The following is a 25,434-nucleotide window of genomic DNA, read 5'->3' on the forward strand; positions in this document are numbered from 1 at the left end:
CATATACATAGAAGCAGAATTAGGCCACTCGGCCTATCGAGACTGCTCTGCCAGTCAATCCTGGCTGATATTTTTCTCATCCCCATTGCCCTGCCTTTGCCCCATAACACCTGATCCCCTTATTAATCAAGAACCTATCTCTGTCTTAAAGACACTCAATGACCTGGCCTCCGCAGCCTTCTGTGGCAAAGAGTTCCACGGATTCACCACTCTCTGGCTGAAGAAATTCCTCCTCATCTCTGTTTTGAAGGATTGTCCCTTTAGCCTGAGGCTGTGCCCTCTGGTTCTAGTTTTTCCTATCAGTGGAAACATTCTGTCCACGTCCACTCTATCCAGGCCTCGCAGTACCCTGTAAGTTTCAATAAGATCCCCCCCTCATCCTTACACCCTGGACATTCTCTCCTCCACCTTCTCCCTTCCAGAAAAAAAATACAAAAGTCTGAGGTTACGCACCAACAGACTCAAGAACAGCTTCTTCCCTGCTGCCGTCAGACTTCTGAATGGTCCTATCATAAATTAAGCTGATCTTTCTCTACACCCTAGCTATGTCAGTAACATTATATTCTGCCCCTATCCTTTCCTTCTCACCTATGTACTCTATGAACAGTATGTTTTAGCTGTATGGTGCACAAGTAACAATACTTTTCACTATCGCAATACATGTGACAAGTACAGACCCAGAGTCCTCAACCGTTCCTCATACGACAAGCTCTTCATTCCAGGGATCATTCTTGTGAACCTCCTCTGGAGCTTTTCCAAGGCCAGTATGTCCTTCCATTCAATCATAACTGTGGCCTGATTCCATTCTCAAAGCCTACAGTGCCCATCCTCAAATCCCGTCAACATCTAAGGAGTGCCTGTTTCTCCGGGCTGGATTTTACCGTGGTGATGGGGAAGTGGTGGGTGGGGGTTTGCAGGAGAAATTTCGCAGATTTCTCACTCTGCTGATGCAAAAGGCAGCCGAGCAGCCAACGTACCGATATAAGAGTCCGTCCAATGGCCATAACACGCTGCCAATGGAGTAAACAGGCCCGGGAGTAGGACTTGAATTCCTCAATGCAAGGTCACCTTGCCCACAAAAGCTGCCAGACAATCGGATTGGCTGACAACTCCAGCAGTCATAGCTGCACCGGAACGGAGGCCCGGGTGCTGCTGGGAATTCAGACAGGCGCCTGAGGAAGGGAGTGTGAGCCAATCAAAAAGAGGGTGTTGGGCGGGGAGGGAATCAAACAGACCAGGGAGGGGAGGCAAGAAGATTGATGGGAGGATACATTTGAAGATCAGTCAGGAGGAACAGGGGTGGGGGGGGGGGGCGGTTAACATCTTGGGCAGGTTGCTCCTTACATGCAAAAGCCAAACCCCCCCACACCCACCACCCAAATCATGTGCCCCCTTCTCTTCTATCTTTACAAATATTTTTGCCCACTCCCGTCCACCTGTCCATTTCAACCATGTGGCATAGGCAGTGTATTAAATGGCTCAATTCCCTTGCTAACACGTTCAATTGATCCTTAATGTATTTATATAAATCGGGCAATCATGCCAATTTAGGTGCCAGCCCACGTCATGTATTATGGGGGACAGTTCAAGAATGGGCAGGAAGGTGGTGAGCTTGCTACTCCTCACATTTTCTGTGCGCCCTCCTGCCAAAAACGCGCCCAGCAGGTGGGCACACAAAACCCAGCCCCCTTGTTCGCCCCCTCCACCATTTCCTCTTCTGATTTTGTCCAATCATTTGCAGAGATTTCAGTCACCAGAAAGCTGCATTTTTGGAGTACTCTCCTTAAGCCTCTTTCCCTTGGGGGTCTCTCCCCTTCAAAGCAGAATCAAAACCTATGGATAAAGGCAGGATTTTCCGACCCTACCCGCTGATGGGGGCGGGTGGGTGGGGGGATTCTTCTAATCTCGTTGAAGGCAGCCCTCCACGGCAGGTTTACCAGCGGCAGGATGGGTGAGCCGTAGACATTGGGCAGGAGCGAATGATCCCGCCAGCAGCCAATAGCGAGTCACCTCCGTCACCGGAAAATACCTCACGCTGGGAGGGGCAGAAAATCCCTCCCCACGTCTTCCAAGCCTCCCCCTTCCTTCTTCGTTAATTCCCTTTCGGAGTCTGAGCTTTTCCTGTCAATCCTCTTGGAGAATTTTCATTAAGAGATGGGAGCAGTGTAAGTAAAAGATAACATTGTGCAAGGTTCTAAAACAATCATGGCTTAATTAAACATTCCCAACGAGGAAAGTCATTCTGGTAATTAGTTTCTCCGCTCTGAATATAAAAATTTGCATTATTGTACAGGAAAAAAATGACAAAGATACAGGCCTTGATTTTAGCACCCTCCCCACAAAAAGACTTAAAGACTTCATAATGGCAAGAACATAGGAGCGATCCACACCAGTCACTCAGCTGCAGTCTGACCACAATTGTCCCACACTTAGATTTTTTTTTTGTAGAGTGATTTGCGCAGTGGTTCCGGAGGGTTGAGGCCTAAACACCAGTTGCGTGGCAATCAGACGCCATCTTGGAAAGGCTCCCCAATCTCAGAGTGCGATGGGAAGCTCACACTTCCCCCCACAGACATCAGGACCCCCAGTCCTCTCATTGGGACGATTCGGTTTGCGCCATTAGAAGGGTCTTGGGCCAATTGCAAACCAACTGCCCTCAGCACGCAACCTATTTAAGGCTCGCACACTTTTTTTCCGGGATCGGCGCAATTCGGACCTGGCGGGCTGAGGTCAGGAAACCACCCCCATAGCTTTGTATGAATTTATCGAGGAAGTGTGCTTTCTATCCGAGATTCAGTCCTAAGACCAAGGGCGGAATTTTCAGGCCGCACTCACCCCAATGCCAGAAAATCCCATCCGAGATCGATGGACCTTTGCACGGTCCACACTCCACCTGCTACACCTGCGTGGCAGGCAGGATAGGAAAACTCCACCCCTGGTCTTCATTCGACACCTTCCCAGGGTATCGGATGGAGATTCGCTGTACCGGGGAAACTGAACCAACGCCACCATACTATGCTAACTAAAATGAAGACAAAATGTGCCATAAATTATCAACAGCAGCACCCGTGAAGAGAGAGAGAGAGAGACAGAGTTTTAAAGAAGAGTCATTTTGAACTTGAAGCGTTAACTCTTATTTTCTCTCCACAAATGCTGTCTGACCCATTGAGTTTTTCCAGCACTTGCTGCTTTTAGTTCATACCCCAACATCTGCAGTATTTTGCTTTTATCATATTATGCTATCTTTCTGCTGTGGTCTAACAAATAAGTTGAAAAGTTTAGTTATTAGTGTCACAAGTAGGCTCACATTAACACTGTAATGAAGTTACTGTGAAAATCCCCTAGTCACCACACTCCGGCGCCTGTTTGGGTGCACTGAGGGAGAATTTAGCCAATGCACCTAACCAGCAATCTTTCAGGACTGTAGAAGGAAAACAGAGCACTCGCAGGAAACCCATACAGACACAGGGAGAACATACAGACTCTGCACAGACGGTGACCCAAGTTGGGAATCGAACTCAGGTCCCTGGCGCTGTGAGGCAGCAGTGCTAACCACTGTGCTACCCTGCCACCAACAGTTCTGAACTGTGAGAGAAAAAAAATATAGACAGGGAAGTTGCTCCTGGTTGCGAAACGATCAGAACCTCTTTGGTTCAAAATAAAAGCACAGTGAGTCCAAGAATCGAGTCTGAAATTCTCTCCAGTTGATCACTTTATAGCGTATTACATCATGTACCAAAAGAAACAGCACCATTATCTGTTGCTAGGCAACTGACATGCTACTATTTCTATCTATTTTAATGCATGCAAATTTGTGAGCCAGCACATTGAGACATTTGTGCATTAGGGCAACTAATGAACAATATCAACGGCAAGATTCCTAAGGACGGTTAAAACAAAAAACAGCGCGATATTAGATAACAAGAAAAAACCTGCATGCTATAAGTCTGAAGTAAAAGCGTGATGGTTATGCTGCAGTCCCTTTCATTTTGTAATCTTTGGGGGAAACCTAATAATGCTGGAATTAGTGCAATATTGTATTTGGAAATAATAGTGATTTTTTCTGATTAGTGATTTCAGTAATCATTAAAAACGGAGAACAAAGCTGAGCATACTTGATCGTCAGAAGTCTTGTGATATTCCGGTTGGCAAGCATCATGACACATTAAGTTATTCCCTGCTTTCAAGCTGTTGATGGTATTACAGCCTATTTGAATTAATTTAGTCATAATGACCTCCTTGTTGTAAGTCTTTATAAATCACATTGTTACTACCAACCAGTATATGGCATTTATTGCACCAGCACCATCGGTTATATAGCAAACAAAATGCACACAAAAGCAAATACAGATTAATTGACATTTAACTTAAAACTGTCTGACTCGATTTCCATGCATACTATAAAGGAACTTGAAGATCAGAAACAGAGGGTGGAATTTTTGCATCCCACCCGCCACGAGAATTGTAGTGGGCAGAACACAGACCCCGGAAAAGGTCCATTATCCTTGGGGTGGGATTTTCTGGCTAAGAGGTGATCGTGGCTGGAAAATTCCATGCATAGCCCCAGGTTGTGCTCACAATACGGGAAATTTGATTTGATTTATTATTGCCACATGTATTGGCATACAATAAAAAGGATTGTTTCTTGTGCACTACACAGTCCATTCAGAGGGTACATAGGGAGAAGGAAAGTAGAGAGTGCAGAATATAATGTTGCGGTTACAAATAGGGTATAGAGAAAGATCAGCTTAATACATGATAGGACCATTCAAAGTCCTAATGAAAGGAGGGAAGAAGTTGTTCTTAAGTCAGTTGATGTGTGTTCTCAGACTTCTGTATCTTTTTCCCAAAGGAAGAAGATGGAAGAGAGAATGTCCGGGATGTGTGAGCTCTTTGGTTATGCTGGCTGTTTTTCCCGAGGCAGCGGGAAGTGTAGACGGAGTCAATGGATGGGAAGCTGGTTTGAGGGATTGACTGGGCTACATTTGCAACCCTTTGTAGTTTCTTTGTATTTTCTCCGACTTGCTGGACCCACCTCAGTGCTCTGAATCTCTAAACTTTCACTCCCAGGCTGGGTTGTGCTGGAGGGGATGGGGGGAACTGGGTGCAGTCTGACCCTGAGCTAGCAACGCCAGACACAGATGCTGGGATGAATGGATAAGTATTGAAGGGTGTCTTTTAACTTAGTCCCAGTTGTTTTAGGAGGTTTAGACCCTCACCGTTTATACCCCCATCACACTCCATAGCCCCACATATATTCAATGCCAAATGAATGCCAGATCACACCATCGCCTCATTCACCAACATGCCAACTCAATGGCATCTCACTCAGCATTCACTCTGCAAAGACCTCAGGAGCCATATGGAGATGAAACAAAATGTTTAAAAATCTAATATAGCTCTTGCTAATGGTATTGTGAAAAAAAACCTTCAATTCACAAAAGCATTGAAGCCTCTAAATCTGCTCAGGTAGTTAATCTCTTATAAAAATTAACACGCATTTGTTCATCCTTAACTCTTTTAACTGCCTTTTAACCTGTGAATCAAACTGTGAACTCAGAAGCCAATGTGAGATAATTGTAGCTTTTGAAACTCAGCCAGATATTCATAATGAATAGCCCTTAGGGAAATGCCAACAAATAAAACTGCTCCAACAGAAATTACTCCAGTGACCTGTTAATCAGAGCAGCTCAGCAGAAGTTTTATTTTAACAATCACCGACAGCTGAAGCCAGTTTAAAGAGCAGGGTATTTAGCAAGCTTCGGATAACGACAGTGAAACTGACTTTATCGACTCTTCAAGAGTATTTATTGCCAAAATAATAGAATAAAAGAAAGATTGAAGAATTAAGTGAAATCAAGATTAAAATAAAATTGGGATTAAAAATGGAATTGGGTAAAAGGGAAAGCGATGTGTGCAACTGTCTGAGGAGATTTTTCTGACATGCAAATTAATGTAGCAGTGGGAAAACAAGCGTTGAGCTAAGTGATTAGAGTTGGAACAATGATGCATAGAAAGAGGTGCTAAAACTTATACTGTCACTGCCAGGGGGTGGTGCCTGACATGGGCAGAACCTGAAGGGGTGGGGCCATAGGTGTTCGCTCATGTGGTGGGGCTGGGGCAATGACATTGGTATTTGGGGGCAGGGGGTGCTGCGGTGTGCAGGACTTTAACATTAATTTGAGATTGGAGCACCCTTAAAAATGGCACCATGCTCTCTTGGAAACCAAACTTGCTGGTGTCTTTATAATCTGCCCCTCTTGCACAGTTTCTTGCTCAAGATGACACTTTAATATTCTTTATGAAAATTCCATCCAGAGTGTGTGTTTAGCCTTTATTGTAGCAAATGACCGTAGTCTTTACTGTGTGTTTCTTTTAAGTTAATAAATATTATTTATTAATTGATTACAGCAAGGCTCAACTGTTCCTCACTGGTTTGCATATCTTTCCTCACACTATACCAAATTGGAAATATACACTACTAGGAACTGATGTTCCAAGTTGCCCATCTGGGTTTTGAGGTACCCTTGCATTTAACATCATAAGGGATCTTAACAAAACGTCTACTCCACTAATTCATGATCCCCACACTGCTTGTCAAAGCTTGCAATAACTATAAGAGGGTCTGTTTGAACTCAGTACCTGTTTAAATCATTCTGCTGAATTTGGGTTTCCCCCATGTGTGGATCACACCCTTTTCCTGAGCAGCAAAAATGGGATTTGTTGGAAATGTGGGCAGGATGTGAAAATTCAGGTCACAGCCACCACACAGAAATGTCCAGCTGGGGTGGAAAGGCCTTTGATGAGCAGTCTCCTTCATCCCAACTGAAGCCCTTAAGTGGCCAATTAAGGACCGTTTCCCATCCAGTCTCAATTTTTTAGGTTGGTGTAACAATTGCACTTCTGTGGGAGAAGCCCAAAAAAGAGCATAGTGACATACTAGGTGGGAAAAGGCAGACATCTCATAGAATCACAGAAACCCTACAGTGCAGTAGAAGGACATCCAGCCCATTGAGCCGGCACTGACAACAATCCCACCTAGGCCTTGTCTCCACAACCACAAGTATTTACCTTGCTAATCCCCCCGAGGTTGTGGGAAGAAACCAGAGTGCCCAGAGGAAACCCACGCAGACACAGAGAGAACATGCAGACTGTACATAGACAGTCACCCGGGGCCCTGGCGCTGTGAGGCAGCAGTACTAACCACTGCGCCACCATGTTGTCCTCTTCTCAATTAGAAACCCTCATTTGAAGTCAGATGCATCCCCATTGGCCTCCAGCCCTCCTTCCACTGCCCCCACCCCCAACCCCAGCTTCTACTAATCAACACCTTTGCAACCCACTGGCCTTCCCTGTCCTCCTTGCCCATTGCTTGAACTTACCAGGGCCTCCAGCGTCTGGCCTTAAGTACCAACGTTCTCCTGCATTTCTTCTTCCGACCATTGCAGCGCTGTCACTGCAGGGATTGCAGGTTGGTCATGAGCTTTCTGAGGTGGGATTTTCTCCCAAGTGAGGGGCGAAAGTCCCGGGTGCAGCCACTTGATGCTCATTTGAGCGTGAAAAGACTGTAGGACACACAGAATCAATGGGAGTGTATTCCCCACTGATTCTTCAGAGGGCAGGAAGTGAGACCGTCCATCCGCCGAAAAATTCAGGCCATCGTTGCACCTCCTCAACAAGAGTTTCCATTTTGAGCCAATAACCACTATGATAAAATGCTTTAGAAATTGTACGTGAACATGGTTTTAATAAAAGTGATCGTTATCACACCTAACTCGATCAACACCGATCAGATCTGTTAGTTCGGCATCTGCTTTAGCTCAGCGCATTCATTCCTGAGCTGGCAAGATGTCAGTTCAAGTCTCATTCCAGTGGTTTGAGAATGTAAGCTGGATGAACATAATGCAGTACTGAGGGAATGCTGCACTGTCTGACGTGTGAGAATAAACCCAAACCCCTTTTGGCCTTCATGGTGACTGCGACATTACTCAAATTAAAAAAGTCTCACAATGTCAGGTTAAGGTCCAACAGGTTTATTTGGGATCACGAGCTTTCGGAGCAATGCTCCTTCATCAGGTGAGCAGGCCTTCAAAAGCCCGTGGTTCCAAATAAACTTATTGGACTTTAACCCGGTGTTGTGAGATTTCTTATTGTGCCTACCCCAGTTCAATGCCGGCATCTCCACACCATGGCTATTACTGAGATTGGAGTGGAGTATTTCTTGTGAAGTCCTGGCCAATATTGATCCTTTAACCAACATCATCACAACTGATTATCTTGCTCTTGTAAGTGATTGCTATTTGCTGAGGCATCACTTCACCACAAAACAAATGCCACATTTCCCTGTAATAACAACGGCGACTTCACACAATAAGTAAATTGGTTGCGGACAGTTCTGGGACAATCTGAAGTTGTGTAAGGTGCCATATTAAAAAAAGAAGCTGCCCTTTCTTTTGCTTTCAATAGTTATATGATTTTGGTCGTCTTTGCTTAAATACAGACATGATAAGAACGTGTCTCATACATACAGCATGGTTTTGTAGACACCGCAAACGCACACAGGTTCATTCCTCATTTACAAAAACAACAGAGCCTAAAGGGGACAATTTTCCTGTCTCTCCCGACACGGGAATCGTTGCAGACAGGAGGGTATGGGAGCGGACCGTGCAAAGGCCCATTGACCCGGGGAGGGATTTTCCGGTTTTGGGGTGAGTGCAGCCAGGAAACCCCGCCCTTAATTTAGAACATAACAAAATAGCACACGTGGCCCGCTCCCTCGCAGGCGATTCTGTTTCGAACAGTAGTTATCAGCATGAGTCGCAGAATGTTAATTTTCTGGCTCAGATGATAGATACCAATAATCCAGTCATGTTGATTTTAATAAAGCGCTACAGGAAGACCCATTGACAGCATATATTTTTTAAACTACATACATTATCTGCTTCTGACAAACCTTTCAACAGATTTGCACTCCCATTTGTCACATGTTGCATTTCATTTAGTTAATTCAAACAAAGGTGCTTAAATCTCTAATTTAGAGCAAAGAGGTAATACCAACTGAATAATAAATCATTTCTTACAAATCTCTCCAGCAGCTTTGAGGCTACTGCTCATTAATCAAGTGATACATCAATGCCATAATGTCTCTCCTCCTAAGAAGAATAAGACATTTAATTTTGATTCTAAACTTTTATTTAGTGGATATTTCCTGACCTAACCATTTGTCCTGAATTAAAGAATGTCTGATTTTTATTACTAAGTGAATGTCTTAAACTTCAAACTGGATAATTATTTCTTGGAATACATTAGGATACTGTAGTCTGCAGCACAGTATGTTAAACCATATAAATTGCTGGATTTTTCTGTGCACATTCTGATACTTTAAACATTCATCCTGATCTTGATTTGAACGTTTAACAGGATGGGATTTTTTTTTGGGAAAAGTTATTACAACGCTTTGCAGCAGCTCATTGTAATAAGCAGCATGGCTTTTTTTTTTGACAAGCTCGCAATCTTAAGTAGAAATCATAGCTATTCCAAATTAAATAGAAACATGAAACAAGAAACATAGCCTCACAGTGGTACTTTTTCAAATTTCTTGAACCGATGCCAAGAATGCAGCAAAAGCATTCAGATATTGCTAGTCCTGAAAAGTGATCAACGTTGTTAGAGAATTGTGTGCAAATGTACACAACGTAATGAGGCTGCAAATGTTAAACGATGACTTTGCCTCCACCTAATGGTGCACCTGTATTAAGCAAAACGCAAGATGAAGCACGCAAGTCTCCAAATTCCAGCCCCAATTAGTTTTATGTTTCTGTGTCATGTGTATGGTGATACTGATTATTAAAAATCAAATGAAAGAAACTTAACTTTAAAGCTTGCCTACCAGGGTCTGGGAAGTGGGAGTGGGGGGCTGTGGCAAAGGATGTGCAGACGGTGCTAAACACCAGGGTTTGGGGCTCAGAGAGACCTGGGCTTGGTGTTTAAACAAATGGAATTCTCATTGTCCTTCTGAGGAGTTTTGGACCTGAAAGATCCAGCCAGTGGCCAGCACTGTTGCCTCACAGTGCCAGGAATCCGGATTCGGTTCCCGGAGTCAACACATTCTTTCCGTGTCTACGTGGGTTTTCTCCCACAGTCCAAAGATGTGCAGGTTAGGTGGATTGGCCATGCTAAATTGCCTCTTAGTATCAGGGCGATTAGTTTGGGTAAACGTATATGGTTACGGGGATAGGGCATTGATGGGCCGAATGGCCTCCCTCTACACTGGCGAGATCCTACGATTAAACAAGATTCAAATCTATTAACTGAGGGTGAAATAAGGGACCCAGAAACAGGAGGGCCCATCATGTTGCTCGCTGGTCCTGGTGACCGATAGCCTTTCTGTCATAGAGCCATAGAATCCCTACAGTGCAGGAGGAGGCCATTCAGCCCATCAAGTTTGAATCATAGAAATGATTTCTGTGCAAACTTGTTGGTGCATCAAGTTTGCACCAACAGCAATCCCACCCAGGCCCTATCCCCACTCAGTCACCCTGCTAATCCCTCTAACCTATTACATCCTGGGACACTAAGGGTTAACTTAGCATGACCAAGCAACCTAACCCGCACATCTTTGGACTGTGGGAGGAAACCGGAGCACCTGGAGGAAATCCATGCAGACACGGGGAGAATGTGCAAACTTCACACAGAGAGTGACCCAAGTGAGGAATCAAACCCAGGTCCCTGGAGCTATGAGGCAGCAGTGCGAATCACAGTGCCACCATGCTGCCCATCAATTTTAAGTTGGTGATAAAGACAAATGTAGATGCAGTGGCTATTTAAATAACGTGTATTTGTATAGCATCTTTCACGTCCTCAGGACATTACAAAGTGTTCTGCAGCCAATGAAGCACTTTGGACATGCAATCACTGTTTTAAGGAGGAAATGAGACAGTTAATTTACACAGCAAGCTCCCATTCATCACAGAAAAATAAATGGCCAGAATACTTAAAGTTAGCTTATTAGTCACAAGTAGGCCCACATTAACACTGCAATGAAGTTACTGCGAAAATCCCCTAGTCGCTACACTCCGAAGCCTGTCCGGGTACACTGAGGGAGAATTTAAAATGGCTGTTGCACCAAAGCAGCATGTCTTTTGAACTGTGGGAGGAAACCGGAGCACCCAGAGGAAACCCATGCAGACATGGGGAGAACGTGCAAAATCCACACAGTCAGTGACCTAAGCTGGGAATTAAACTCGAGTCTCTCGGTCTGTGAGCCAGCAGTAATAATCATTGTGCCAACCTGCCGCAATCAGTCAGGAATAAAAGTTGACCCGGTTATTAAGGAGAGCCCTCCTCTTCTTTGAAGTAGCCCTGTAGAAACTTTCACATCTGCCCAAGAGGGTCGACATGTCCCTCTCTCATCCAAAAGACAAGAGTCTGCAGTGGGCACCCACATGTCCAAAAATTAGTGGCACAGTGCCAGGAGTGCTCAGGATGACAATGGCTGAAGCATAAACACTCAGTGAGTGCAACTAAAAGAGGCTTTAGCCCCAGTGCAAATGCAAAAAGGGAACATTACTGCAACGATTGCAATCAGGGTGACTAAGTTTATATTTGGCTTAACATGTTGTTCTTAAAGAGATCTCCGATGAAAGAGCTGAGTTGAAGTGGAAATAACCGCCTAAATACACAGCCCGGAGAAGCAAAATGCTCACCCCCTCAGCACCACAATACTGAGCCTGCAACCAGACCCCACAACCCAACACATACAGGGCCAATCCAACAACCTCTGCCAACAGCAGACCATATTTTCTGAATTATACATTACAAACAGATTTCAAACAGTGGGGGCACAACAGGAAAAAAAAGATAAAAATTACACGTTCGGATTCAGAGCAAGACATTTGGAAGGTGAGTAACTTCTTCTGCCAGGTTTAGCAAAGGGGTGGATTACAGGTTTTTTGTTATCGAGTCACAGAGGTTTACAACCTGGAAATCGGCCCATCGGCCCAACTTGCCCAGACTGTCCCTTTTTTTTAACCACTAAGCTAGTCCCAATGACCCTCTCAGGTGGCAGGGATCCACGCTCGGGGGAGGGAAGGTGGAATTCTTTAGAGGGGGCAATCAGGAGGGGGGTGGGGGGAACTCTGCAAAGGGGCAGGATCAGGGGTGGGGGGAACTCTGCAAAGAAGGCAATCAAGGGAGATGGGTCCCGATGTCCATGGAGGTGCTGACAGGGGCAGCAGGAGGTCTCCCAATACACTGGGAGATCAGGGTGCATGCACAATGGTACCCCAAGAGCTCAGCAGCTGGCTTCACTGGTGAGATTAGGCTCTGCCCCTTCCCCTACTGACGAGAATCACATCCTGGCTGTTTTTTTGCACTAAGTGCCATAAGATTGCATTTGAAACTCCCCTGTCTTCTCGATCATTCAGCACTTAGAATTTTTTCCATAAGATCATGCGCTGTGTCATCCTCACAACTTCTTTCCCATCTATCTTTGTATCGTCCATAAATCTAGCCACAATATACTTGGACTCTTCATCCAAGTCACTAATATAGATTGTAAATAATTGAGGCCTTATCACTAATAGATTTTCCCCAACATCATGAGCGCCTATCTAATACGATAACTTTTCAGTGGAACCCTCACCAAGTGCCTTTTGGAAATCTAAATACCCATTTACTGGCTCCTTTTAACAACCCTGCCTTACATCCTCAAAGAACACAAATAAATATGTCAAACAAAATTTCTCTTTCATGAGACCATGTTGACCCTGCCTGATTATATCTTAATTTTCTAAATGTCCTGCTATTAACTCCTCAATAATAGCTTCAGCATTTTTCCAATGAAAGATGTTCTACCTGGTAATAGAATCCCTGCAGTGCAGCAGGAGGCCATCTGACCCATTGAATCTGCACCAACTCTCTGACAGAGAATCTTACTCAGGCTCTCTTCCCCCGTCTTTCTTTGTAACCTCACACATTTACCATGGGTAGTCAATCAAACCTACCTATCTTGGGACATTAAGGGACAATTTAACATAGCCAATCAACCTAACTTGCACATCTTTGGAGTGTCAGAGGAACCCGGAGCAAACAGACATGGTGAGAACATGCAAACTCCACGCAGACAGGCACCCAAGACCGGAATTAAGCCCAGATCCCTGACGATGTGAGGCAGCAGTGCTAAGCATTGTGCCACCATGATGCCAATGTTAGGCTAAAAAGCCTTGCTTTCTGTCTCCCTGTTTTCTTGAATAGAGATGTTATATTTGCATTTTTCCAAACTACTGGGGCTTTTCCAGAAGTCTGGAAGATGAAGACCAATGCATTTACTATCTCTACAGCAACCGCTTTTAAGGCCTAGCATGCAGACTATCAGGCCCAGATAGCCTGTCAGCATTTAGTCACAATAAACAGTTTTGCAAAAGAGAAGAACCTGGAACTCTTTTCCTGACATGTATACCCACACATTTTTGGCATTGTTTTGTAATTCCTCCCACTCCAGGCGTCTATATCCTTCTCATAATATGAGAACAGAACTGTTCATAGTACTCCAAGTCTGATCTTACCAAGGTTCAAAAGAGATTTCACACAGCTTTCCTATTTTTCAACTCTATACCCTTCGAAAAAAAAGTCTAATGTTTAGTTTGCCCTTTTTTTAATGATGATGCTAATCTGTGGTGCAATTTTCAGCGATTCAACCCTACATTTTTTATTCTCTTAAATAAACGTGTTCACTGATTATTAATTTAAAATGTGAGAATGTCAGAACAATGCCTTTTCAAAGATCTATTTAAAAGAATATGCTAATTTGCTAAAGTGCTTAATCGTTATTGAAATTATTCAGAGACAATAGCATATTTGTCATGTAGATGCGCTATTGTTCAATGCATCAAAACAGCCAACAGCGAAAGACTCAGCCTTCACATAGATTACATTGTCTAAAACAATGCGGGCTGCTTGCAGTATTAAACCTGAAGTGGATCTTACAAATGTGTAGAATGATCAAACACACATCAGATGTTGCATTGGTTAAGACTTTAGACTTAGGTATGGATTTTTGGCATAATGGAGAGAAAGAGAGCCTATCCCTCATGCTGAAAATGGTGGAAGGGGCCCAAACCCGTAACTCCCATCCCCAAACATAGCACCATTTTCCTGAGGGCAGGAATGGGCCCTGCTTGGGATCCGCACATCCGTATTTCTTGAAGACAGTTGTCCATAGAAATCAACAGCTTTATTCCTTCATGTGCAATTTTAGTGTGAGAGGGTGTCTGAAATGCAACATGTGCAGATTAGACCTGCCAGAGGCATGTCTGGATTGTGTGGATTCACCTGGACAGCCAGATTAATCTTTTGGAAAAATATGGTATCCCATTAGACATAATTCTGGGACATCTTCGGGGGGAAGTAATATGCACTTTGGAAGAGGCCAAGTGTCTTTTAGGAGAGGTCAGATGCTCTTTGAGATCTAAAATTAGACATGAATATGCGTAAAAAGCGCATAAATTCATTGGAACTGTGAAGTTCATTGGAATTGTCAAAATCTGCTGTCACAAACATCAAGGTGAAATATCAAGAAGGGTTGTCAAAAATAACTGTCCAACGTATTGATATAAATTATCGACAGGAGGTGCCAAAAGCAGTTGTCAAATGTGTCAAGAGGGGCTGGCAAGTTATCAAGGCATTTAAACCTCCTGTTCTTTAAACCTTTCAAAAAACTGCAAAAAAAATATAATTTGCTATTTCGCTTTGTCTGTTTACTTCAGCCTTGGGGTTTCTATTACTAGATTAGTGCTGCATAACTGATTTCATAAATGTCCATTATCACAGCAGTGATAAAGTACTGATAGTTTGATTGACAAATTGTTATGGACTCTTTGAAGTGGGAATATGAATTCCACTGCACGTTTTAATTGCTGACTATGCAATTTAATGAAATGCGTGTTATTGTGAGGGTTTATGTAGTCGAAGGAATGAAAACGTAGTGAATGGGTTTTTGTGAAGAAGAGTATATTTTAAAATAAAGCCTGCAAGGGGAACTTGGAACTTCATTTTGTATCATTTCTACATGAGTGCTGAGGTCTGTCTGCTGTAGGTACTCATTGGAATTCGACTGCCTCGCCCACCACAGAATTGGAGCGGGAAAGGGGTCAATAATGAAAATGTCCGTTGATGTGGGCGGGAATTTCCGGTCTCACTCAAGCAAGGCTGTAAAATTCCACTCACTGGGTGAGTTGACATGGTAGATTTAAGAGCAAAGAGTGGTGGGTGGGTGGGTGGTGGTGGGGGCGGCGTGCTATGGGTTGGTATGAGATGGCACTAAGTTGACATGGGGGCTATAACAGTCTCAGGGGGTTGGGCAGAGGTTTGGGTTGGCTTAGATGGGGTTTGGTTGATGGGTGGAGAGTGAGTTTAAAAAGTAAAGTTTATTTATTTGTCACAAGTAGGCTTACATTAACACTGCAATGAATTTACTGTGAAAATCCCCAAGTCGTAACGCTCCAGCGCCTATTTGGGTAAACTGAGGGAGAATTTAGCATGGCCAAAGCATCTAACCAGCAACCAAAAGAGAAAATGCTGGAAAATCGCAGCAGGTCTGGCAGCATCTGTAAGGAGAGAAAAGAGCTGACGTTTTGAGTCCAAACGTCCCTCTGTCAAAGCTAAAAGGCACAGAAAGTGGGAGATATTTATACTGTAGGGTGAAGGAATGAAGGATGAGTCATAGCTTCACCTAACCAGTACATCTTTCGGAGTAGGGGAGAAAACCCATGCAGGCATGGGGAGAATGTGCAAACTCCACACAGACAGTGACCCAAGCCAGGAACTGAACCCAGGTTCCTGGAACTGTGAGGCAGCAGCGTTAATCACTGTGTCACCATGCTGGAGGGTTGTTGCATATTTTTCTATATTTCTTAATCAAACTTAAATACAGTGCCAGAACACTAAGACAGGCCTTTCACACAGCCTACCTCTTCGTCAGGCATCCTCTGCAATTATCCTGGTTCAACTCCAAGTGAACCCGACCACTCTGGAAATAAAATCTGATGTTCAGTCAGATAGTTGGAGAAGTCGGGTTCATGGAGCTGGAAATTCTCCTCAGTCTACTTGTCCAATGACAAAAACCTAGGCCTGAGCTTTCAAATGGTTAATTCACTTGTGGAGTGAAACATTCATTTCCTGGCTTTTCTCAGTCAAATCCCAATTCAAAACAACCAGCCTATGGGGAGATGGTGGCATCATAGTAATTGTCATTAGTCTAGTAATCCAGAAACTCAGACTCTGGGGACATGGGTTCAAATCCCACCATGGCATTTGGCAGTCAATAAAATCTGGAATTGGGCAGTCTCAGTAACGGTGACCATGAAGCTATCACTGATATATTTCTGTAAAAAGCTTTCAGGATCGTTAATCGCCTTTACGGAAGGAAATCTGCCTCATGAGGCCGCTACGTGACTCATGTCACCGTCTACATCAATGGGGATGAAGTTGAAATGGTCAAAAGCTTCAATTGTCTAGCTGTCCAGATCACCAACAAACCTGCCCTGGTCCCTCCACACTGATGTTATAGTGAAGAAAATCCATCAGCGCCTCAACTTTCTCAGGAGGCTAAGGAAATTTGGCACATCCGCTACGACTCTCACCAACTTTTACAGATGCACCCCAGAAACTATCCTTTACGGATGTATCACAGCAAGGTATGGCTCCTACTCTGACCGAGACCGCAAGGAGCCTCAAAGGGTTGTAAGGATATTTTGCGCAAGGATATTTTGGCCTTGGAGGGAGTGCAGAGGAGGTTCACTAGGCTGATACCGGAGATGAGGGGGTTGAACTATGAAGAGAGGCTGAATAGACTGGGTTTGTACTCATTGGAGTTTAGAAGGATGAGGAGGGATCTTATAGAGACGTATAAGATAATGAAGAGGATGGATAGGGTGGAGGTAGAGAGATTCTTCCCGTTTAGAAAGGACAGCAGGACTAGAGGGCACAACCTCAAGATAAGCGGGGGGGGGGGACAGTTGAGGAGTTGAGGGGGAACTTCTTCACTCAAAGGGTGGTGAATCTCTGGAATTCTCTGCCCGTTGATGTCGTGGAGGCTACCTCGCTGAATATATTTAAGACAGGGTAGATAGGTTTTTGGTAGGCAAGGAAATTAAGGGTTATGGGGAGAAAGCGGGAAAGTGGAACTTAGCCACTTCAGGTCAGCCATGATCTTATTGAATGGCGGGGCAGGCTCGAAGGGCTAGATGGCCTACTCCTGCTCCTATTTCTTATGTTCTTATGTAAACGTAGCCCAGTATATCACACAAACCAGCCTCTCATTCACTGACACTGTCCACACTTCCTGCTACCTTGGAAAAGCAGCCAACATAATCAAGAACCCCACAGACCCTGGACATACTCTTTTGCATCTTCTTCCATCAGGAAAAAGATACAAAAGTCTGAGATCATTTACCAATCGAATGAAGAACAGCATCTTCCCTGCTGCCATCAGGGACCTGCCTTTCTCTACATCCGAGCTATGATGGCAACATAACATTTTGTAGCCTCTCCTTTCCATCTCTATGTATGGTATGTATAGTGCACAGGAATCAATGGCCAGGATTCTTCCAAATAAATTGTTAGTGTCAAATTTGTTTAAAATTTGAGTAACTCTGAAATTTTTAGCACAATTTTGAAAATGAATCTTCCACAATCTGTGCACTGCAGGGGCCTCAGAGAGATCCATGATGAAAATTAGGGGGATGGACCTATTCCTGCTGGAGAGACCGGCAGCATAGCGCTGTGCAGGTCACTGAGCTTGAAGCAATCTGTCATGTCGAAGATTGTGCGTGCAGACTAGCCCTGTACTGCTGGCCTCCCAATCGCCTGCCAGCACCATCGTTGGCCAGTCCCACCACCCCACATCACTTTCACACAGACCTCCCCCCTCCCCACAATACCCCAATCACTGCCTCCTGGACATCCCCGGCCAGTCCTGATGCACCATGCCCGCCCTTTTCAATCTCCTCCCTCCCCACCGCAGAGCTGATCTCCCCAACCACCTGCCCTTCTGCTCTGGCAGTCCCTACAAGTCCCCCACTGCAGTCCCGACCCCCCAGCAAACCCACCCACCCACCCCCCCCCCACCACAAAACCATCCAGCTCAGCAGTCCTGCTGGTCAGCTCTGATCAGCCCCTTGCTCCCTTTGCAGAGTGACTACAGGAATACCGCACTCCCACCGATCTCCCACACAGACCCTGCCCCTCAGACCCCACCCCTCTTGCCCCTTTCCCTTGGTACTGCCCGATGCCCATTGGGCAGTGCCAGAGGGCCAGGCTGGCACTGCCAGGCTAGCCAGGGAGCACCTCGGTTTACTCCAACCTCCTGGGGGGCCTCTATAGCCTCTGTTCCTCCAGAGGGGTTGGGCCGCCTGTTCAGTCTACATACATCCTGGGCCCGCTAATGACATTAAAATGGTGATTATAATATTTAAAAAATTTCCACGCCAATTTCCGGCACAGAGCTGATGACGCCAGAAACCTAGGACTCGGAGACGTGTGTCCAGTGGGGAACCCGTTAAATAGCTTCCTCTAATGTCTCCTAGTCTGCTGAGCAACACAGCAGGCCAGGAGAATCTCCCTTACTGCTTTTCACTGCATACCAATACATGGCACAATAATAAATCAAATGGAAAGATCTACAGCAAAGTGGTGAACCCTTAACTGCCCTCTGACCTGGTCCATTCAATTTTCAAGTTTGCTGACAACACCACCGTAGTGGCTTGGATCTGAAACAAAGATGAGTAGAGTACAGGAATGAGAGAGAGCATCTGGTGAACTGGTGCAGCAATAATAATCTTTCCCTCATTGTCAACAAAACAAAGAAAATTGCCATCGACTTCAGGAAGCCTAAAGGAGAACATGTCTCTGTCTACATCAACGGGGACGAAGTAGAAAGGTTCAAGTTTTTAGGTGTCCAGATCACCAACAATCTGTCCTGGTCCCCCCATGCTGACACTACAGTTAAGAAAGCCCACCAATGCCTCAGAAGACTAAGGAAATTTGGCGTGTCAGCTGCGACTCTGACCAACTTTTATAGATGCACCATAGAAAGCATTCTTTCTGATTATATCACAGCTTGGCATGGCTCCTGCTCTGCCCAAGACTGCAAAGAACCCACAAAAAGCCATGAATGTAGCCCAATCCATCACGCAAACCAGCCTCCCATCCATTGACTCTGTCTACACTTCCCACTGCCTCTGCAAAGCAGCCAGCATAATTAAGGACCCCACACACCCCGGACATTCTCTCTTCTATCTTCTGCCGTTGGGAAAAGATAGAAAAGTCTGAGATCACGCACCAACCGACTCAAGAACAGCTCCTTCCGTGCTGCTGTCAGACTGTTGAATGGACCTACCTTGCATTAAGTTGATCTTTTTCTACACCCTAGCTATGACTGTAACACTACATTCTGCACTCTCATTTCCTTCTCTATGAACAATATGCTTTGTCTGTATAGTGTAAAAGAAACAATACTTTTCACTATATGCTAACACATGTGACAATAATGAATCATATCAAAATTAAATCAGATCAAATCAAGGCAGGCCACTCAGTTCAAAGACAATTTGGGATAGGAAACATTTGGTGGCCTTGCCAGTAAGTAATACAGGCAGTAAATTGCACACTTGTGAACTGAAACCTATTACATTTTCAAGTTGAAAAGAATGTTCAATGTTGTTAATAAAGAAAAGAATATCAATACAATTGCTATACTGACCTATACCAATGAAGACTGCTTTATATCCATCTTGCTTCAAGGTCTCGAGAGTCATTCCTTCAATTCCCAGACCTTTACCGGAAACAATCTAACAGGATCAAACATTAAATTGATGATCAGATGATTTTGTTCTTGCATATGCCAGTTAAAAAAAACACACACACAATGCTTGTTCACATTATAAATGTAGTTTTCTTTCAAAAAACATTTTTGAACATTGGACTACAATTAAAATGCAGAATCTGCCATTGCAATATTTGATGCAGAGTTCTTTTTGCACTGTACCATGTGCAGAGAATATTCACCTTATCAAGAAACAAGCGCTCATTTTAAAATTTAGAATCATAGAATCCCTGCGGTAAGGAAGGACACCATTTTGCCTAGGAGCCGGCAACGACTCTCAGATAGAGTATTTTACCATGGCTAATCCATCTAACCTACACATCTTAGAACATAGAACAGTACAGCACAGGAACAGGCCCTTTGGCCCACAATGTTGTGCTGAACATGATGCCAAATTGAACTAATCCTTTCTGCCTGTGCTTGGTCCATAACCCTTGCATATTTATGTGCTTATCTAAAAGCCCCTCAAATAACCCTATCATATCTGCTTGTGCCACCACCTATTACACTTTGTGTCAAAAACTTGCCCCTCAAATCTCCTTTGAACTTTCCCCATGTCACCTTAAGTACATGCCCCATAGTATTCAACTTTTCAACTCTGGGAAAAAGATTCTGACTGTCAACCCTATCTATGCCTCATAATTTTATAGACGTCTGTCAGGTCTCCCCTCAGCCTCTGCCGCTCCAGGGGAAACAACCTTAGTTTGTCCAGCCTCTCCATATAGCTCATAGTCTCCAATCCAGGCAGCATCCTAGTAAACCTCTTCTGCACCCTTTTCAAAGCCTCCACCTGTAATGTGGTGACCAAAATTGAATGCAATACTCTAAGGACATTAAGAGGTAATTTAGCTTGGTCAGTGCACTTAACTTGCACATTTTTGGAGTGTGGAAGGAAACAGGAGCACCCGGAGGCAATCCACACAGACACAGGGAGAATATGCAAACACCACATAATCACCCAAGGCTGGGATCAAACCTGGGTTCCTGACGTTGTGAGGCAGCAGTGCTAACCACTGAGCCGCTGCTGTGGAAAAAGATGACAATACCTATAATTTCGCTTTTCGCAGCTATAAATTCAGATCTTCATCATCTGCTAGTTAGCTGAATAAAAAGTTCTGATCACTTAAAGGATTAAAGTTCCGTTATTTTCTTCTTCATAATAGGATGTAAAACAAAGCTCCAAACGCATCTTCGCTGATGCAAAACAAATTTTAATTATTCCGAATACTCTCAGCAATTTAAGAAATTGTTTCTTTCAGATAATTAATCACCCGCTGCCAAGACAAGACAGAACTATTGATTGCCCTTTCCCACATTGGTGGCATTCAAACTGCAGACAGACAAATGCTCTGAACTAAAGCAGTTATCCTTCCCAAATGCGACAATTCTGCGATTTTTAATTGCACTCTACTAATGCGTGTGACATTTTGCTGTTAATCTTCAGTAAACTTCAATCCATTCTAACATTCTCTTTGCATGCAAGATGGTCTTATACATTCCATTACCTTCACACCAAGGTCTTTCATCAGTTTGATCTCAAACTTGACAACATCATAAGGCAATCTGAACTGAGGTATCTCAGATGTGCTACAAAAAAAAGGAAAACATGTTTTATGATTGCTTGATGACTGCACAAGGATTTCGTCAAATACAAACCCACATCTATCACATTTTTCTTTAAAAAAAATTAAAATATTTTGCTGTCAAGAAAGAATGGCAGTTTATGGTAATCAGATTTAAAATTTCGCGGAACTAAAATAAATTTTAATTGAAAGTTCACTTAATCTTTCGAGAAGTTCAAACATACGCAGGGAAGGTGTTAAAAAATACATCTTTGAATTTCGTGCCTTACATCTTTTACAAACCATCACCTTAATTTGTTAAATTAATTTGTATTACTTGTAGACAGGTCTATCAGTGCAAAAGTAAAATAATGCGGATGCTGGAATCCTGAAACAAAAACAAAACAAATATTGGAAATACTCAGCAGATCAGACAATATTTATGCAGAGAAACAGAGTTAATGTTTCATCTCGGTGACCTCTCATCAGAACAGAAGGAAGATAGAGATATAAAGTTACTTTATACCCAGTAGGCAGGATACAAAGTAACTTCCTTCTTTCCGGAGTAAAAACTCTGATATTGCTGTTCTCGTTATAAAGCTTGAAGTTTATTTATTAGTGTCAAAAGTAGGCTTACATTAACACTGCAATGAAGTTACTGTCAAAATCCCCTAGTCGCCACACTCTGGCGCCTGTTCAGGTACACCGAGGGAGAATTTAGCATAGCCAATGCACCAAACCAACATGTCTTTTGGACTGCGGGATGAAACCAAAGCACCCGGAGGAAACCCAGGCAGACATGTGGAGAATATGCAAACTCCACACACATGGTGAACCAAGCTGGGAATCGAACCCAGGTCCCTGGCGCTGCAAGGCTATGTTAACCTCTAAAAGCTTTGTTTGAAAAAGTTGACTTTTTGCAGTTTTAAATAGTGTAGTCAAATGTTATGTTCATCAGGTGAGAACACATGATCACAAGAGTTAGGGGCAGGAATACACCGCATGTAAAGTTAAAGCACAAGAGATTGTAGGCAATGTCTTGAGATGGATAGAAAGCTGGTTAGCAGATAAGAAGCAAAGAGTTGGCATAAATGGATTGTTTTCTGATTGGCAGTTAGTGGCTAGTGGGGATCCACTGCATCTGTGCTAGGACTCCAACAGTTCACATTATATATTGACAATTTGGAAGCGGGAACAACCTATTGGTATAAGCATTGGACAAATAATCCAGAGACCCAGGTAATGCTCTGGAAACCCAGGTTCAAATCCTGCCTCGGCAGACAGTAAAATTTGAATACTGTAAAAGTCTGGAATTTAAAGTCTGATAATGACGATGAAACGATTGTTAACTGTCATTAAAAAAAAATCTGGTTCATGAATGTGCTTTGGGGAAGTAAATCTGCCACCCTTTTGTATTCTGGCCTATGTGACTTCAGATCCACGGCAATGCAGTTGACTGAAATATCCCAGCAAGCCACTCAGTTTAAGGGCAATTAGGAATGGGCAATAAACGTTGGCCTAGCCAGTGATGCCCACATCCCAATGATTTTTTTCAAAAATTCGATATCATTATGACCGATCTTGGGTTTCATCTCTTTCCTGCCCATTCCCCACATTCTTTGATTCCTGAGGCACCAAAAATCTGTCTGTTTCAGAGACAATTTGTTGATGCGAAATAGAATGCTTTTCTGTCTTTTGGTGCCCAGTCACAGAATAAGGGAAGGCGGTACTGAGCCCATTTGAGCGCTCCATGGTATCGCTAACGCAGGCAGAGAATCCGGAGAGAATTAGGAAATGTGATTCTGTCCAGAGAGATCGTGTTTCCCGATTTTCCATGTCCCTCCGGTGATATCACAAAGTTCATGCCCACAAAGGGGAGGAACCTCATTTTAATGAATTTTAACGTACTGACACATAATTAGCCGGCTCCCATCACACAATCACACCCTCACTCAACTCGTCATGTGAAGTCACTCTTTTTAAAAATGTGATTCAGTCGAGGGAATCCTCCCTGGGGGCACAAAGGGACAGAGGACCATGCCTGGGCAGCACCCTGGCACAGCTTGGCTACAAGATGTGAGATTTAGGCTTGAGGTTTGCAGCAATGCTAAGAGTAAGAGGATAAGTTGAAGCTATGGATGTTAGTTATGAGTTATGACTGATAGAGGGTCGAGGCGAAAACTTTGTGTTCAAGCAGAAATTAGAAATGGCTCTTGGGGCTAAAGGATTCAAGGAATATGGGAGGAAGGTGGGATCAGGATATTGAATTCAATGATCAGCCACGATCAAGATGAGTGGTGGAGAATGCTCGAAAGGCTGAATGGCCTACTCCTGTTTCTAGTTTCTATGAGTGATGAAGTGGGGTGGTGCTCAGAGCAGTGTGTGAGGTGAGTAAATCAGCTATTGAGATTTGACATTAGAAGGTACCTTCACTGACTTTGACCACCCGTGTGAGATCACAGAACTTTCATTGCGGCATTGCTTGCATGTCCTTGTGAATTCTCATGGGAAGGATATGCAGTTCCAGCACCAGCTAGCTAGCTCCCCTGCCTTTACAAAGTTTGTCTGGAGGGCCTCCAGTGAATGATCATAGCTCTTGTCCTCAACGTCTCCTCCATCAAGGTGTCAGGTTCAGCAGGAGAGGGACTTGTAGCACTCCTTCTCCCCTGTGCATTATAATCTGCTCTTCCTCCAGTGACTATCACAGTTTGGTAGGGCTCCTACTCTGACCAAGGTCGCGAGAAACTACAAAGGATTGTGAACATAACCCAGCCCATCACACAAGCCAGCCTCCCATCCACTCAAGAACAGCATCTTCCCTGCTGCATTAGACTTTTGAATGGACCTACCTTATATTAAGCAGATCTTTCTCTACACCCTAGGTATGACTGTAACATTATATTCTGCACTCTCTCCTTTCCTTCTCCCTTGTATACTCCATGGGTAGGATTTTCCAACCTCGCTTGCCCTGAAACCAGACAATCCCATCCCAGTTCAATGGTTTCCATGATGGGTAGGTTGGCAAAATTCCAGCTTATTAACGGTATATTTTGTCTGTATAGCACACGAGAATCAATACTTTTGATTGTATATCAATACATGTGACAATAATAAATGAAATCATATCAAATCGAGTGTGCACTGGGTTTTTTTTAAGAGGTTCAAGTTGGATTTGAGAGCTGTGAGACTTGCACAAAGCTACGTCTCTTCCGAAGGTATATAACCATTCAATTGATGTGTTTTGCTCTGGTTGTATTCAGAAGTCATGCAAGTTAACATGAACAGCACAAGATAAATCCAACCTGGCCAACTGCTGCACCAATAGCCTAATCTCAATGATCAGTAAAGTGATTGAGGAGGTTATTGACTGTGCTATCAAGTGGCATTTACTCAGCAATAACCTGCTTACTCACACTCAGTTTGGGTTTCGTCAGAATCACTCATTTCCTGACCTCATTATAACCTAGGTTCAAACAAGGACAAAAGAGCTGCATGCCAGAGGTGAGGTGAGAGTGACAGCCTTTGTCATCAAAGTAGCATTTGACTGAGTGTAACATCAAAGAGATCTGACAAAACTGGAGTCAATGGGAATCGTTGGTTAGAGGTTCCTGGCACAAAGGAAGATGGTTGCAGTTACTGGAGATCCATTATCTCAGTTGCAGGATATCCCTGCAGAAGTTTCCCAAGATAGTGTCCAAGGCTCAACCATCTTCAGCTGCTTCATCAATGACCGTCCTTCCATCATTAGGTCAGAAATGGGAATGCTCGCTGGTGGCTGCACAAGGTTCATGTTTCCTCAGATACTGAAGCAGTCCCTGTCTAAATGCAGCAAAACCTGGGCAATAACCAGGCTTAGGCTGACATATGGCAAGTAATATTCATGGCATACGTGCCAAGCAATGACCATCTCCAACAAGAGAAGTTCTAAGCATCACCTTTTGACATTATTGCCACTGAATCCCCCACTATCAACACCCTAGGGGTTGCCTC

The 25,434-nt window shown here is 43.9% G+C and overlaps 1 protein-coding gene across 1 annotated transcript in view; it reads right to left on the minus strand.

Annotated features, from left to right (window-relative positions):
- Nucleotides 1–25,434, minus strand: part of LOC145347633 (dihydropyrimidine dehydrogenase [NADP(+)]-like) — a 710,299-nt gene that overhangs the window by 378,154 nt on the left and 306,711 nt on the right. The window contains exons 7-8 of the mRNA XM_080195279.1: nt 21,388–21,469; nt 19,760–19,847 (exon numbers count right to left, since the gene is read on the minus strand). Coding sequence (XP_080051405.1) covers nt 19,760–19,847; nt 21,388–21,469 — 170 coding nt within the window. The remainder of the gene's footprint in view (nt 1–19,759; nt 19,848–21,387; nt 21,470–25,434) is intronic.

The sequence above is a fragment of the Carcharhinus amblyrhynchos genome, chromosome 9, assembly GCF_965287045.1.
Source record: "Carcharhinus amblyrhynchos chromosome 9, sCarAmb.v2.hapA, whole genome shotgun sequence".
Taxonomy (NCBI): domain Eukaryota; kingdom Metazoa; phylum Chordata; class Chondrichthyes; order Carcharhiniformes; family Carcharhinidae; genus Carcharhinus; species Carcharhinus amblyrhynchos.